At 35.7% G+C, this 16831-nt stretch overlaps 2 protein-coding genes across 5 annotated transcripts; both read right to left on the reverse strand.

Moving 5' to 3' along the window:
* Window positions 1-64: 64 nt before the first annotated feature.
* Window positions 65-925, reverse strand: LOC117577804 (uncharacterized). Of its 2 annotated transcripts, none has more exons than XM_034262735.2 (2): window positions 784-925; window positions 65-721 (listed from the first exon to the last, which is right to left on the reverse strand). In XM_034262735.2, the coding sequence occupies exon 2, from the start codon at window positions 710-712 to the stop codon at window positions 152-154; it is 561 nt and encodes a 186-aa protein (XP_034118626.1). In that variant the 5' UTR covers window positions 713-721; window positions 784-925; the 3' UTR covers window positions 65-151. The 2 variants fall into 2 exon arrangements, with proteins under 2 accessions (XP_034118626.1, XP_034118627.1); XM_034262736.2 differs by having other exon boundaries at window positions 65-725; window positions 784-893.
* Window positions 926-3099: 2174 nt separating this feature from the next.
* LOC127565664 (uncharacterized) lies at window positions 3100-16831 on the reverse strand. Of its 3 annotated transcripts, XM_052005306.1 has the most exons (3): window positions 16669-16831; window positions 5729-5765; window positions 3100-3461 (listed from the first exon to the last, which is right to left on the reverse strand). In XM_052005306.1, the coding sequence occupies exons 1-3, from the start codon at window positions 16798-16800 to the stop codon at window positions 3283-3285; spliced, it is 348 nt and encodes a 115-aa protein (XP_051861266.1). In that variant the 5' UTR covers window positions 16801-16831; the 3' UTR covers window positions 3100-3282. The 3 variants fall into 3 exon arrangements, 2 of the variants coding, with proteins under 2 accessions (XP_051861266.1, XP_051861268.1); XR_007954996.1 differs by lacking the exons at window positions 3100-3461; window positions 5729-5765 and adding an exon at window positions 9154-10410 and having other exon boundaries at window positions 16655-16831; XM_052005308.1 differs by lacking the exons at window positions 3100-3461; window positions 5729-5765 and adding an exon at window positions 9155-10410.

Genomic DNA, 16831 nt, shown 5'->3' on the forward strand with positions numbered 1-16831 from the left:
CTTTAGTGAAATAATCGACTAATTGTCGGCGTCTATGTGCAGCAAAAAACACTCTTGAATGATCTAAGCATAGAACTTGTATATTTTATTCTTTCCATCTTATCCCAAACATACATACATAGATACATTTGCGGGGTATCTGCTTAGTTTCCTATTTGTCGCCCTTGTTCAAAGCATCGAAATATGAGCCAGTCATCAGGTCGCTCTCCAAAATGCCGAAAGTCTTGCAAAGCTCTTCGGCTATCGCTTGACCCTGCTGCAACGTCTGTTCCGGCTCCAGGCAGACCTCAAACTCCATATAGTGTCCCAAACCATGTACATCGTCCATGTGTATGCGAGTCTGTTCATGCAGAAAGAGCATACGTCGCTTGGCCAGCACACCCAGCGTTCCATTTGACTGGCTGAGAATCTTCTCGAGCACCGATGGTTCGTCCACTTCGATCTTATTAAATTTGGAGAGCTTAGGACCGGCGACATCGGGTCTGTCGTAGTAGACTAGTTGAGAGCGCGTTGGAGCTTGCAGGTAGCGCAGCTTTAGGCGTCCACCTTGGGGAGAATTGAAGAATACATCGCGCTGCATAATTAACTCGCCAGCGGCTCCACTTAGCTTCTTGGCGACGTCCAAGCGGCGTTCAAATTCCTCTGGGCCTCCGGGAATTCGCGCCTTAATTTCAACATTGCGTTGATCTGGAGGCGCAGCTGAGTCGCCCATGTTGGTTATCTGCCTTATATATTTACTGTTATATTTCACTGATAACAAATGCTTAAATTTCATTTATTTACGTATTTAAATTGTGTACTGTGCTTTTTGTCAGAAGTTCTTACTGAAAGCACGCGCGTTTTGCTTATCGATATCGATAACGCGCGCGGATAACCACGAGAGAACTACACACTGGCAACTATACTTGTATCTTTTTATTATTTCGGATGCATAGTAAAACTGCAAGGCATGCGATTTTCTAATTTGTATTTTAGAGCATGAATTCTGATTTTCCGCAACGTTTTTGCAATACGCGCCATTTACTTAACGATATCGATAGAGCTGCGAATTTTCGATAGTACACAGGTTGTTGCAGGTCGACTAAAAATTAATTACAATTTGTGTATTTCACATGCAATATATTAATAATGAATTATAATATTTGCTTACTTTTATTTGTGGAAGTTTTAGATATCAAGACTCGCCCTTGAGTCATGGCTCGTCATTAATATGGCAACATTGTTTAATGTCTTGTCGCAAAGTTATCATATTTAAAAGTTGTCTTAAAATCGGTATTGCTTTGTGTTTGTCATCTATTTTCTAATTTTTATTAAAACGTGAATATTTGTTATCGATATGGCAACACTACCGTTGATATAATCTTATTGGCATTTTGGCGCCATAGCCCATTATTTAAAAAAGTTGTTTTTATTGACAATTAGCCATCAGTTAGACGTTCTTATATTTATTATGCACTTTTATTTCATAATGCAAAGACCAATTTGTGCTTATGATAGAAACACAAAAGAATGTTGAATTTTCTTTAACATTTAATTGTTTTCCTATACTATATGTGGTAGAATCAAAAGGGTGCACTTTCTAGTTTGTCGCCTAAAAGGGAATTGATGTAAAGCGTATGTAAAAAAATGTACGCTGATTGACTAAGAAACATGTATGTACATACATATGTATGTATATACATACATACATGTACATAAATTTCCATCTAACAGTAAGAGAAATATTACAGAAATTACTTTAAAGAGAGAGTAAATAAACTATTTAGAGGCACAAATGCACATACAATAAGTATGTATATATACATACATACATATATGTATGTACATATATACATTTATAAGCATCTACATATGAGTGCAAAACAAAACAGACAAAAAACAACGACAACAAAGCACAAAATATAGACACTCACCACTTGCATAGTCTCCTAGCCAGGCCCCACTTCGTGCCGCGCAATGGTACATGGCGGGTCGGTGGCAGAGGGAGACGCAGAGACTTCGACGACGACAACAACGGCGGCAGCGACGGCGGCGGCTATGATGACAATACCGCGCAGCAACCCAATTGTGTTTTGGTAGCAGACAACATACAAGTTATCTGCCAGTCAGGTCATGTGTAGACACAAGACGAGAATAGACTTTTCCCCTTCGTTTTGCCGTACACGCGGAACTGATTTTCTACAAGACTCAAGTATCAAGTCACTCAAAAGGAAATTTAAATTTCCCTCGGCTGTGCTGGGGGAATTTATACTTGACGTGTCTACCAGACAGTCTGGTGTCCAGGTCATGCAGAAAATCTGTGCTTAGATTCTAGTGCGTAGTTCGGAATATGCAAAATAAAAATACGCTCAAAAATATATGCAGTAAATAAAATGTTTATTTTAATTCTAATTAAATTTATTAAAACTAATACAATGAGTAATTAAATTTATATATTATCTAAACAGATTTACTTATAACTAAATAATCTTATAGCTGAAAAAAAAAATTAATTTATTTCGCCATTTTTCTATATTCTTCGCCCTGGCAAATTTACGTAAACAAGATCAGTTCTTGCTAAAAGTCTGCTCCTAGACTTGGGATTTTTTCTCGAACATGTGCAATTTTGTGTATCATGTGTCATTTGTTTTGTGAGTGCTGTACAAGAAAGTTGATTTTTTCCTGCGCGTCTTTTATAAAACAATCAAAAGGTAAGTTTATACTTTTTAACTACTATTCTAATCTGATTTAAATTAAGAAATATATTTGGATTTGTAGTTACATATATTTACAGTTTTGAGGACCACGAAAGAGCTATGTTGGATGATCAAAAGAGAAACTACAATGCATTGTCTAAGGCGAAGAATATAGAAAACGGCGAAATAAATTAATTTTGTCTTTTAGCTCGTAGATTTTTTAGTTATAAGTAAAACTGTTTAGATAATATATAATTTTAAGTACTCATTGTTTTAGTTTAAACAAATTTAATTTGAAGTGCAATAAACATTTTATTTACTGCATATATTTTTGAGCGTATTTTTATTTTGCATATTCCGAACTACGCACAAGAATCTAAGCACAGATTTTCTGCAAGACCTGGACCACATATTTTATATAAGAAACGTCAAGTACAAATTCTGCCAGCGCAGCCGAGGGAAATTTAAATTTCCCTTTGGCAGAATTTATACTTGACGTTTCTTGTAGAAAATCAGTTCCGCGTATACGGCAAACTGAAAGGATAAATTCTTTTCTCGTCTTGTGTCTACACTTCACGTGACTGGAAGACTTCTTGTATGTTGTCTGCTACCAAAACACAATTGGGACTGCCATCAACTTCCCATTTGAAAGCTTTGCGCTCGTTTCGTGATTCGGACTTCGGCATTTGGCTTTCGTTGTCGCTCGGTATTCGATGTTCGGTTTTATGTGTTCGGCTCTGGCACGATTCGATTTCGTTGTTGCTGCTTTGCTTATTGCCCTGCATGCTCGAAATGGCAAAAAGCAAATTTACTTTTAATTTGTTGGCATTTCGCTCTTCATCTCCCTTTTTGCACCAACATTCTCCCCACCCCTTTCTACACCCATTAAATTTCTCAATCGGTTACACAAACGGACAGGTGTATAGGAACCCTTGATTATATAAACAGTTTATTATTATATGTACATACATACATACATACATATGTATGTATACACTATCGACTGAGCATACACCTACACACATGTACATAAATGTACTTATGTATAGATAAATATGTATGTACATACATATATGCATTTCTTGATATTTATGTAAAGCCGCGTGTTTACTAAAAATGGAAATGACTTCCCGCAAATTTCTACGAAGACATTGGGATTCCCGCACGTATGTACAAACGCATGCGTACATACATACATACATAAGTATGTCAAAACATACATACATACATTTCAATACAGAATGTGTGAATTGATAAAATAGTATACACATAAATACATACATACATATGTATGTTTGAAATCTGACCTAAATTTACTTATGTACATATTTCAGAATAAACTGCATACATACATATGTAAATATATCGATATTTAGCAACCACCACTTTATTATTATCGATATCATAATCATATTTATGCGAAAACACACTTATCACATGTACATACATATGTATGTATGTACATGTGTAGGGATGTGTATGGCTGTGTGAATGTTCGATTTCAATTCAAGATCATTGTACTCGATATCGGCGACTCCCCCAAACCCACCGTGTGTAATTACAACTCCCCACGGAACGCTTTCTTGAGTACAGCTACACTATCAGACAAGCTGTCGCTGAGCTACCGATATATGTATGTATGTATGTACATATGTACATATACCAATACTACCCATCACCCCTTCTTGCTTTTAAGTGCGTTCCTTTTTTCGCTGAAAATTCATTCTTCAACTGTATCTACATACATATGTACATAGATAATTAATATTAACTATGTATGTATGCATGTATTGATGTACATATACACACAATTTATAAAGATACAAACATATGTATGTATGTAAGTACATATGTATGTATGTACATATGTATGTATGTATGCATGTACATATGTATGTGTGTATGTACATATGTACATACATATGTATATATTAAAGCTTTTTCGAACGAGTGAACGGATATCAAACAATACAAAACCCGTATCCGAACAACCAGCATACATACATATGTATGTACATACATACATATGCATGTAAGTATACAAGCATACAAACACACATTCACACTTGCCTACACACTCACGCATGCACATACATTCATTCATACATACATACATACATATGTACATATGTGTATGTGGAGGTCCACAAAGCTCCATGCATACAAACAAAACATACGAAAATGTAATGCAGTTTTCTCGATTTTCTATGTGGAATGCTCCGTTCCCTCTGCCGCTGTCGCAGTCGGCGCAAGCAACGACGACGGCGACCTTCGCTGCATTACGTTGCTGTTTTTCTTCTGCATCTTCATACTGTTGTTATTGTTGTTGGTTGTGGAGGCAGCGGTGGTGGCGGTAGTGTTATTGCTACTGCTGTTGCCGTTGCTGTTCCCGCTTTCTGATGTTGCTGTTGTGGCCCTCAGTTTGGTGGCCGCAGCACTACCGATGGCATAAAATATATTGTCCATGCCCACACAAACTCACACACACATACACACACTTGCATACATACATACTTATCTATGCACGTGAGTGTTTGTATTTGTGTATGGGTTGGTACCTTTTGTGTATGTATCTGTTATGTGCTCCCTTCGCTTCTCTTCTTATTAACTCTCCTACTCACTCTCGCGCTCTCGCTTACTCTTTCTCACTCTTACGAGCTCTCCTCTCGCTATACGTATATGCACTCATACATACATATGTACATCCAAATACATATTTTATGTACCAGTGTGCGTGAAGCCAGCTGGGACTTTAAGTTTTTGTTGTTGCTGCTGCGAATTCGCTCCCAGCTGCGTATATGCAACTGTATATGTGTGTATTAGTGTGTGTGTGTGTACGAGAGAGTTTTGTATGTTTGAGAGATACTTTGACCTTTTTTCCCATTAAGAAGACTTTGAGCTGTTGTTGTTTCTGCTGCTGCTTCTGCCATCGTAGCCGCAGAGAGATCATTGCAGACTACAGAGGGCACGTAAAGTTTCTTGTATATAAGCGTTTATCTAATACATACAACATGTACATAATAGTTTAGATATGCACAAGCTTATATACTTACATATAAACGAGGTGAGCTCAACAATTAACGAAGACTCCTGAAAAGAATTTATTTAATTAAGCAAACACCAGTTTCTTCACCTCTCCAAATTTGATTAAAATTTGGTTTGTGCAACTTTGCGATCATTTAATGAAAAACAAAAATTTGCTTTATGTATGAGTTTTACAGAAAATTCAGAACTCAAATTTAATCTGTATTAATTTAATAAATTATTTTAAACCACATTCTTTACACATGGTTCCAATTTCAATTTTTATACCAGCTATTTTGTGCCGGCAGGAAATGTATGTAACAGGTAGAACGAGGCATCTCCGACCCTATAAAGTATGTATATATATTCTTGATCAGTGTCAACAGCCGAGACGATCTAGCCATGTCCGTCTATGTGTCTGTCCGTCAGTCCGTATGAACATCTCAGAGACTATAAGAGGTAGAGCTATAATTTTTCGACAGCATTTGTTATGTTTGCACGCAGATCAAGTTTGTTTCAAATTTTTTGCCACGCCTCCTTCCGCCCACGCAAATAAAAAAAATCGAATAATTTTCGTCGTAATTTTAAAGCTAGAGTTGCGTATTTACAATAATTAGTATAGTCGCTATGATTTCTGAAAATTTGGTTGCGATCAGATAAAAATTGTTTAAGTTATTAAAGAAATAGTTTTGTATGGGGGCATTTCCCCGGGTCGCGAACGTACGTTCGTACGAGATAAATTAAAAAATAAAATCGAAAACAAACGTTTCCTGAAACTTTTTTTTTAATCTTCTATAGCATTTGTTTAGCTCTTTGGTTAGTGTAAATTATGGGGCTTATCGATTTTTAATTTTCATAATATTTTCAAAAAACATGCGGTCGCGAACGTACGCAAAAAGGAAGTCGACTTTCGAATTGAGACGGAATATTTTAAAGAAATAACTTTACTTTTAATATAGATTCATATAGCTTTCTATTAAGTCTATTCCCAAGAAAATATCTCCATTTATTTCTTTTTAATTTAATTAGGTTCCGGTCGCGAATGTACGGGTCGCGAACATACGATTTTTCCATGTTGTATTATTTATTAAATTTTTATTAATACCACAACTTTTTTGATTAATAACTTCATATTTCATAAAAACAAACGGATTTAACTCAATTTAATGTGTCTAATAACATTTAAAGCAAAAAAAAAAATAATTAAAACGTGGGCTGAAAAGTCCCGGGCCTTACACATAGATTGTGCTAGTTTTATTGCAGTCACCTTTTTTCAGTTAATACAATCCTTCAGAAGACAACTGCTAAAATTTCATGATATTCTATTCATTAGTTTGTAAGTTATTGAGCCAAAAGTGCCACTACTTTTTCTATTTTCACAACAATGGATCAAATGCAATTTCGTCTTCTAATCTTACAATGCTTCTTGATGGGAAAAAATACCGTTCAAGCAAAGCTTTGGCTTGAAAAGTGTTATGGGGACTCCTCTCCATTAGAAACAACAACAAAACGTTGGTTTTCTGACTTCAAACATGGTCGTAGAGACACCGATGATGCAGAACCCAGTGGACGTCCAAATGGGGAGGTCACACCAGAAAACATCAAAAAAATCCACAAAATCGTTTTGAATGATCGAAAATGAAATTTGCGTGAGTTAGCTAACATCGTAAAGATATCAAAAGAACATGTTGGCTTAATATTGCATGAGCATTTGACTATGAGAAAATCTCTTAAAAATGGCTGCCGCGTTTACTCACTTTTGACCAACAACAAGAATGTGTTCATGATTCAATGATAGTGACAAAACTACATGAATTTAATTTCTAATTGCTCCCACATCCACTAATTCGCCAGATTAGGCTCCCAGCGACTTCTGGAGGTTAGCAGTCCTGGAAAAATGCTCGCCGATAAAAAATTTCACACGGTTATCACTGAAATTGAAGCCTATTTTGAGGCAAAAAATAAATCGTTCTAAAAAATTTATATTGAAATGTTACAGCGGCTCTGGAATGATTGCGATGCTCTTGATAAAGATTAAGTTGATGAGTAACGCCAATTTTTATCCAAAAAAAGCAAGTTTTCTTTGTCAGGCCCGGGACTTTTCAGCCCATGTGTTATTATATATGAAATATACCATTTGGTATTTTTAGTATTTTTCTGTATATTCGGTATATTTTGAGAAAAATACTGCAAAATATATTTATTTTATTCAAAATGGGTAGCGGGTATCTGACAGTCGAGTACACTCGACTGTAGCTTTCGTACTTGTTATTTTTGCAAACATAAACATCACATTAACACATATTATTTTAAGCTAGATATTTGGTTATTCAAAATTATAATCGATTTTATATTAGCTATGCCCATCGAGTGTCTTTAGAAATATTTGAATGTATGGAACTTAAATAGGCTAGCTATTAATTAATATTTAAGGACTAGTCATATTTAGGAATGGAGTTAATTGCAATTTTAAGGACACTAGAAATTTTACGATGATGGGACAATATCCAATTTTTATCAATATAGTGTATCTTAAATAAGTTTAATCAAATGAGAACGGTTTTGATGAATTCGACTCGAATGTCACTGAATGAAAATTGGTATATGGGTAATTCTCTGACGGATTTCGCGTGCGACAATCTTTTTAGTGAACAAAAAAAAAAACACAACCTGAAACGATTTTAAAAATAAGAAAAGGTTACTCTTAAAACTCTAGATTAGTACTTTAATAAGTGCTAAGAATGGTTTTGGAATTTTCTTTCTGTTTTGTTTTCTTTTCTGATAATTGCAAAAATGAACAAATTCGTACGCAGAACCAAAAAATGGAAAAATTTATGTATTTTATCGTAAAACAGAACAAGTTTCTAAATCAATCTTAGCTCTAAAAATAGTGCTAATCCAAAGCTTTAAAAATAACCTTCACTTATTTTTAAAATTGTTTTAGTTTATGGTTTTTTTTTTTAACTGTAAAGGTGGTCGCACGCGACATTTACCAGAATTACCCATATACAAACATGTTATTTGTAATTTGAATTGAAAAAGACAAATCTAATTCAGTTGGGCGTGTCCAAGAACGCGAAAGTGACATTTGTCCGTCTCTATACAAAAAAATTATGTCTAAAATAGACATTCTCCACAATGATTTTTATGTGTTAAATACATTTTGTATAAAAGCCTTCGTTTTGGATGGGTGAATTGTGGATTTCATCTTGAAAAATATGTATATACATACATACATATGTATGTATGTACATATGTAACTCAGCGATATATGGTCAATGCCTTTTAAGTGAACATTTTTTAATCATAATGAAGTTGTGTAGTTTAATATTAGTAGGCACCATTATGAATAATTGTTGTTGTTGTTTTTTTTTATTTTACAAGTTTTGTATATATACATACATACATCTATAGCGGGATATCGCAAACGTGAACTGTATGTAAATTTGTATGGTTTTTGCACTTTGCGGGCATATTAAAGAGAGAAGAGGATATAGAGTAATATATCCCATAACAGGAAAATTATAAAACAATATTGAAAAACAAAATTACGTTGCCCTGCGTTGTGTCTAACACGAAAATGTATAGAAAATTGTTAGATTTATTCGGGAAATTCCTTAGTATGGTAAATTTCTTAGTTGCTTTGGTTGACAATAAAGATCATACATATTTTGTACTTTATTTTATCTTTCAAATGTGGTATTATGAACATAGATATACCAAATATGGTCTTTGGTGTATTTTAATATTTTTTTTGGTATATTAATTTTTTTTTAATATGGTTTAATTGAAAATGGGTAGTGGGTATCTCACAGTCGAGCAGACTCTACTGAAGCTTTCTAATTTGTGTACTTTTCGTTTATTCGTTTTAGTTACAAAATCTTTGAATTTTTATAGTTGAAAATTGAAAAATAAGAAAAATTTCTTTGTCTTTAAAAATTGCGTATGTGAAACTTAATTTAAACACAAAAAAAAATGTACTAATTAGATGAATACTGCAAAAATGTACACATATGTATTTATATCTATTTGAATGCATTACAAACTTAATTATGACATTATTTAGTTTCGATAATATTGTATTTCTATTTCCATTTTTTGCCCGCTTTCGAATGTACACATACATTTGAATGTATATATGTATGTACATATTTATGAGATACATTTCTTGCGGTCGCCAGCATCGATTGTATCTGGTATATAATGAAGAGGCGGGGATTCCAGATTGGGAGGTGTGAGTGATGGATGTCTGAGCTTGGGTCGTGTGCTGATGTTGGTATGGTGAGGGGAGAGGTGGAGTGGCGGTGAAGGAGCAGTGGAGGGGGTTTGCCAACAAGTGTCGAGGCATACACAAAATGTTCTTGCCAGTCCAGAGACCTTTCTCACTCTCTCGCTCTATATCTTTCATTTGCTCGCTCTTTCGCATCCCTTGTCAATGCCAACGCCGCGTCTTAGTTCCGGTTCAACGGACTTTTTTTGTACTTTATGTTTTTGTTGGGCAATTTACCAAAAAAGTGGCAACGCTTGGACGCTCCCCTTCCCCACACTGTCTTACGCCATTTTCCCCACCCCTTTCTCACACTCACTCTCTCTATCTCTTTTGCTGTCCCTTTTAAGCACTGGTGTTCATTGTATTATTCTTCATTCTTTCGTCGTCGTCTATTTGGATTTTCATTGTTGCACTTCGCGTTTTCTTGTCTTTTCTTTCGCGCTGCAAAATAAATAAATTATAAATGTGTTCAAGTGTGTGTGTGTGTTTGTATTTATTTACTTCAACAATGTTTGAATAATCGCGCCACACACACAAACATATACATACATACATATATGTATTTAAATACACCTAACAGCTCTCTCTATCTCTATCTCTTTCTCTCTCTTTCTTTCTGCCTATCTCCCCATCTATATTTCTTTCCCGCTGTGTGAAATGCGGCTAAAGAAAGGCGCAAAACGAAAGACAAGTAGAAAATCCATATGAAAAACCAATTTTCTTTTTATGGTTTGATTTCTACATATATGCTCATGATTCAGACTTTGCAACAACTGTGGGAACCACATGTCGATTATTCGATAGCCAAAGGGGGAGAGGGGGATGTTCGGTTGGTTCCCTTGACCCTAACTAGGGGGTGCAAAGCAGTGTAAAGTATATAGAGAAATTTTTATGAGTAAGCTGTACTCCCTATTTACTCTCACTCTCTTTCAATCTTGTAGTGCTTTATAAATTATTGAGTTAATATGATATACGGATCTCAGCTAAGCTAAACAAGTTAGAAAGCTACAGTCGAGTGTGCTGGACTGTGAGATACCCGCTACCCATTTTGAATAAAAGCAAAATATTGCGGAATTTTTACAAAATATAATATACCAAAAAAATACAAATATACCAAACGGTATATTTGATATATCGATATGGTACCACATTTAAAATATACCATAAACGGCACAATATACCAGATTGTCAGCCAAAGCAACTGAGACCCCTAGTAAGTAGGCGTTTTTGCCCATATTTTTTCTTTAATAACTTCCACAATTTTTATCTGATCGCAATCAAATTCTCAGAAATCGTAACTATTATAGTTATTATTGTATACACCAAAATTTAAAATTACGCTATAGCTCTATCTCGTATAGTCTCTGAGATCCAGTGTTTCATACGGACGGACGGACAGACACACAGACGGACATGGCTAGATCGTCTCGGCTGCTGACGCTGATCAAGAATATATATACTTTATAGGGTCGGAGATGCCTCGTTCTACCTGTTACATACATTTCCTGCCGGCACAAAGTTCTAATACCCCAGGTATAATAATGTAATTTTTAGTAAACAAAATTTTTTAGTAAAAACTCTTGATTGTTATGATAACAAACTAATGAGCACAGGTATTCTCCCACTTGAGTATTGCATTTTTAATATTCTTATTGCAAGTTTGCAAAGGCAATATTCAAATTAGTTTCCACCGTTTTGAATTATTTGCATATGAAAAAATTTATATGTACATACATATGTATGTGCATATCTGAAAACGTTTTATTTACAGGCCAAAATCTTCAACAACGATTCGACTTAAGGTTGCAATTGTCATCACAGGTATCTGACTTCATGCATATGTACATACATATGTATATATGAAATATACATGTAAATTCATATTTGATGAATCACGCCAAACAGCAACAGCAATAATAATAACACCAGCAAAAACAGTAACAAAAAAAAGCAAGTCAGAAAACTGCAATTAACTGTGTGCTGCGCTCAGATATCGCCACAAAATTAAATAATATAAAATAAAATATATGTATATAAAAAAAAATACGAATATTCATAATATTGAATATGGACAAAATATTAATTCGAAGAGGAATAAAGGGCGTCCATGCTATGACGTAGAGAAAATGGATTGTTCATATAGTCATACATACGCATATCTAAATGTTGTCCTGATCCTTACAGCCGAAAAATATATAATATTTTGTTTTCATAAATCATTGAAGGGAAACTTTAATGATCGAAAACTGAATTTTTCTCTTTAGGTGCCCTTTGTTTACCGGGTATAAATAACGCGTGTCGTGTCAACGAAAATAAATTTACATACATTCATACATATATGTACATATACAAATGAACTTGTGTATGTATATATGTGTCGTATTTTTATATACATATGTATGTATGTAGTATGAACATACATACATACATATGTTATATTTGTATGTATGTACATACATACATGACATAAAAAGAGTTCAAAATAAGTGAGCAAAAACAGTGACAACGAAAATTTCTAAAAACAAAAAACAATAATCGATCAAAAAACCGTACAGCCTGAAGACTATAAATAGATATGTATATGTATATGTATATGTATATGTATATGTATATGTATATGTATATGTATATGTATATGTATATGTATATGTATATATGTATATGTATATGTATATGTATATGTATATGTATATGTATATGTATATGTATATGTATATGTATATGTATATGTATATGTATATGTATATGTATATGTATATGTATATGTATATGTATATGTATATGTATATGTATATGTATATGTATATGTATATGTATATGTATATGTATATGTATATGTATATGTATATGTATATGTATATGTATATGTATATGTATATGTATATGTATATGTATATGTATATGTATATGTATATGTATATGTATATGTATATGTATATGTATATGTATATGTATATGTATATGTATATGTATATGTATATGTATATGTATATGTATATGTATATGTATATGTATATGTATGTATGTACGTATGCAGATATTAATACACCGATATTTGTTGAACTTTTGGCAACTTTTCGCCTTGGCTTTCGATCTCCATCTTGCGTTTCGCAATTTGTAGGTGGCAAGAGGAAAAGAATCGCAGAAAATGGCGACAATTCGTTTCGATTTGTGATTTTCGCAACAACTGTACTTTCAATATTTGAAATCTCTGCTGTTGGCTGACCTCACTTCGCCTTCCCAATTGCGTTTCGTGCCATGCCATGCCCGTGACTGGATGACTCGTCATGCCAGACAGTGTCCGCTAACGTGACTGCTGCTTAGCGCAACGCGTAATTTCCCTAACCCCTACTTTTCTCAAAAAACTGCAAATTCACGTATAAATGACCAGTTCCTGCTAGAAGTCTGGTCCTAGACTCGGGATTTTTTCTCGAACATGTGCAATTTTGTGTATCATGCGTCATTTGTTTTGTGAGTGCTGTACGAGAAAGTTGATTTTTTCCTACGCGTCTTTTATAAAACAATCAGAGGTAAGTTGTTAATATTTTTAAACTACTATTCTAATCTGATTTAAATTAAGAAATATATTTGTATTTATATTTACAGTTTTGAGGACTACGAAAGCTGTGTGGGATGATATAAATAGATACTACAAGGCATTGTCCAGGGCGAAGAATACAGAAAAATGGCGAAATAAATACATTTTTTTTTCAGCTATAAGATTATTTAGTTATAAGTAAATAATATAATATAATAAATTTAAGTACTCATTGTATTAGTTTTAATAAATTTAATTAGAATTAAAATAAACATTTTATTTACTGCATATATTTTTGAGCGTATTTTTATTTTGCATATTCCGAACTACGCACTAGAATCTAAGCACAGATTTTCTGCATGACCTGGACACCAGACTGTCTGGTAGACACGTCAAGTACAAATTCCCCCAGCGCAGCCGAGGGAAATTTAAATTTCCCTTTGGCTGACTTGATACTTGACGTACTTGAGTCTTGTAGAAAATCAGTTCCGCGTGTACGGCAAAACGAAGGGGAAAAGTCTATTCTCTCCTATGTCTACACATGACCTGACTGAAAGACAACTTGTATGTTGTCTGCTACCAAAACACAATTGGGGAGTTCCTGTGTCTACACATGACGTGACTGGTGGACAACCGCTATGTTGTCTGCTACTAAAACACAATTGGGTGGCCGCGGACACCCTTTCCCTACCCCCTCAACAACCATCACCTCAACCGCTCTTCTCACATTCTTTCTCACTCGCCTCTTTCGATGTTTCGTTCTCTTTTTATCCAGCATGCTGCTAATTTAAAAACATGAATTGGCAAAAAGAAGAGGAACGAGAAAAAGCTAAAAAAAAAAAAAACAAGTAAGAAAGGTGCAGTCAAGTGTACTCGACTGTTAGATACCCCTACCCATTTTGAATAAAATAAATATATTTTGCGGTATTTTTCTCAAAATATACAGAATATACTGCAAAAATTCTAAAAAAAAATGTACCAAATGGTTTATTTGGTATATCGATATAGTACCGCATTCAAAATATACCATAGACGGCAGTACATACCAGATTGGCAGCCAAAGCAACTGAGACCCCCAGTAAGTAGGCGTTTTTGCCCATACAAAACTATTTCTTTAATAACTTAAACAATTTTTATCTGATCGCAACCAAATTTTCAGGAATCATAACTACTATACTAATTATTGTAAATACGCAACTCTAGCTTTAAAATTACGATGTTATTCGATTTATTTTATTTGCGGGGGCGGAAGGGTGCGTGGCAAAAAATTTGAAACAAACTTGATCTGCGTGCAAACATAACAAATGCTGTCGAAAAATTATAGCTCTATCTCTTATAGTCTCTGAGATCCAGTGCTCATACGGACTGACGGACAGACGGACAGACGGAGATGGCTAGATCGTCTCGGCTGTTGGCACTGATCAAGAATATATATGTATACTTTATAGGGTCGGAGATGTCTCGTTCTACCTGTTACATACAATTCCTGCAAGTACAAAGTTATAATACCCTTCTACCCTATGGGTAGCGGGTGTAAAAAGAACGACAAAAACACCAAATATGTACTATATGTGAAAACGAACAATGTTTGCTGTGTTGGGTGCGCCGGAGCCGGAGCCGGCGTCTCTGCCAGCGTTCATCTGTTGTGGAATTTTCTGCTGTTGCTAATCTCGTCGCAGTCGCCTTCTGCTGCTGCTGGGTAGCCAGCACACACACACACACACACACACACACACACACACACACACACACACACACACACACACACACACACACACACACACACACACACACACACACACACACACACACACACACACACACACACACACACACACACACACACACACACACACACACACACACACACACACACACACACACACACACATTAATGAAGCAAGTACATATGTTCATGTGCGAATACATTTGTATATGTGTGCTCACCCTTACAAGGGCAGCCACCCACTCAGCAGCTCTCATTTTGCCCAATAGATGGCGGTAGCAGTCAACGATCAAATTTCTAGCACAAGTATCATGCATGTGCGTGATAAGAGCTTTAAACACACACACACATGCACACACATTACGCATGCACTGACAATTGCACAATAGCAAGCTTATATGTATGTAACTGTGCTTTTGACTTCCAATATGCGGAAGCTTCGACATCGTGGAGTTTGTTGTTGTTATAATTATTGCCTATAGCCGCATGGGAAAATTTTGCGGCTGGCGCCAACGCAGCCAACAGCAGAAGTAGCACTTGAAAATTTTCGCCGACGCTTATGGCGACGTCATGTTGTAAATCTAAGCGAGCATCGGCAATGCGACTTTTTATGTGTGTTGTGTGTGACTAAGTGTGCATGTGCTGACACACACAAACACACATGTTTGAATGCATTTACAATTGAGCTCAAGTCAATGCCAACGCCAGCGCAAGCAGCAACAACAACACTATCGTCATCGGCATCGGCAGCACTGCAGACAGCTCGACTGTGGCTGGTGCTGTAATCAATTCGCCGGTCAGCCAGACACACGAATGCGCTGCGCCTCAAGGTCGTCGGCATTTGTTAGGATTACGACGAAAATGTCACATGAAGCGACACCAAAGCTTTTTCTAGGCTTATCAAAACTTTAGGTAAAAGCTTTTTGTTCATTGTCTGTCGTATAAAGCTTATCACATTATCGATATGCAGTTTGATTGTGTGTGTGTGTGTGTAGCGCACACTGATAACGATACAAATAAACGAGAAGCAAAATACCGATGACGATGACAATGACGTTGTAAAAGGAGAGCGGCAAGCAAAGCGGTGGAGAGCGTCGCTAAAATTCATAACGGGTTTGCGCTGTTTAGGCAACAAAACAACAACGACACAATGTGAAATACGAAAAGGAAAATGAAGTCAGAACACGAAACGCACAAGTAAAGTAGCGTGCAATGAAGCAAAGCAAAAGAAACATAGCGAAACGAAATGAAATGAAAAGAAAAGAAGTGAAGAGATGGAAATATTAAACAAAAACGAGTTAAAATTACACCAACCTCACGCACACTGGCATGCAAAAGTGAAATAGAATGCGGGAGTATGAGTGAGGGAGCGAGAAATAGAGAGAGAGAGAGAGTGAGTAGGAGCAAACGAACGAACGCACTTGCAATCACTCACGTTACCCGTCAGACAGCCATCACCCGCAGCAGCCAGCCACCCACAAGGCCCCGAGCCAGCAGCAGCGTCGTCGGCAACGACTCGTGCTCTGTCGCAGTTGCTGCGTCGGCAGCGCTGCAGCGTCGTCATCATCTTCGTTTTGCGAATGAAGATATCAATCACC

The sequence above is a fragment of the Drosophila albomicans genome, chromosome X, assembly GCF_009650485.2.
Source record: "Drosophila albomicans strain 15112-1751.03 chromosome X, ASM965048v2, whole genome shotgun sequence".
In the NCBI taxonomy this organism is placed as follows: Eukaryota; Metazoa; Arthropoda; class Insecta; order Diptera; family Drosophilidae; genus Drosophila; species Drosophila albomicans.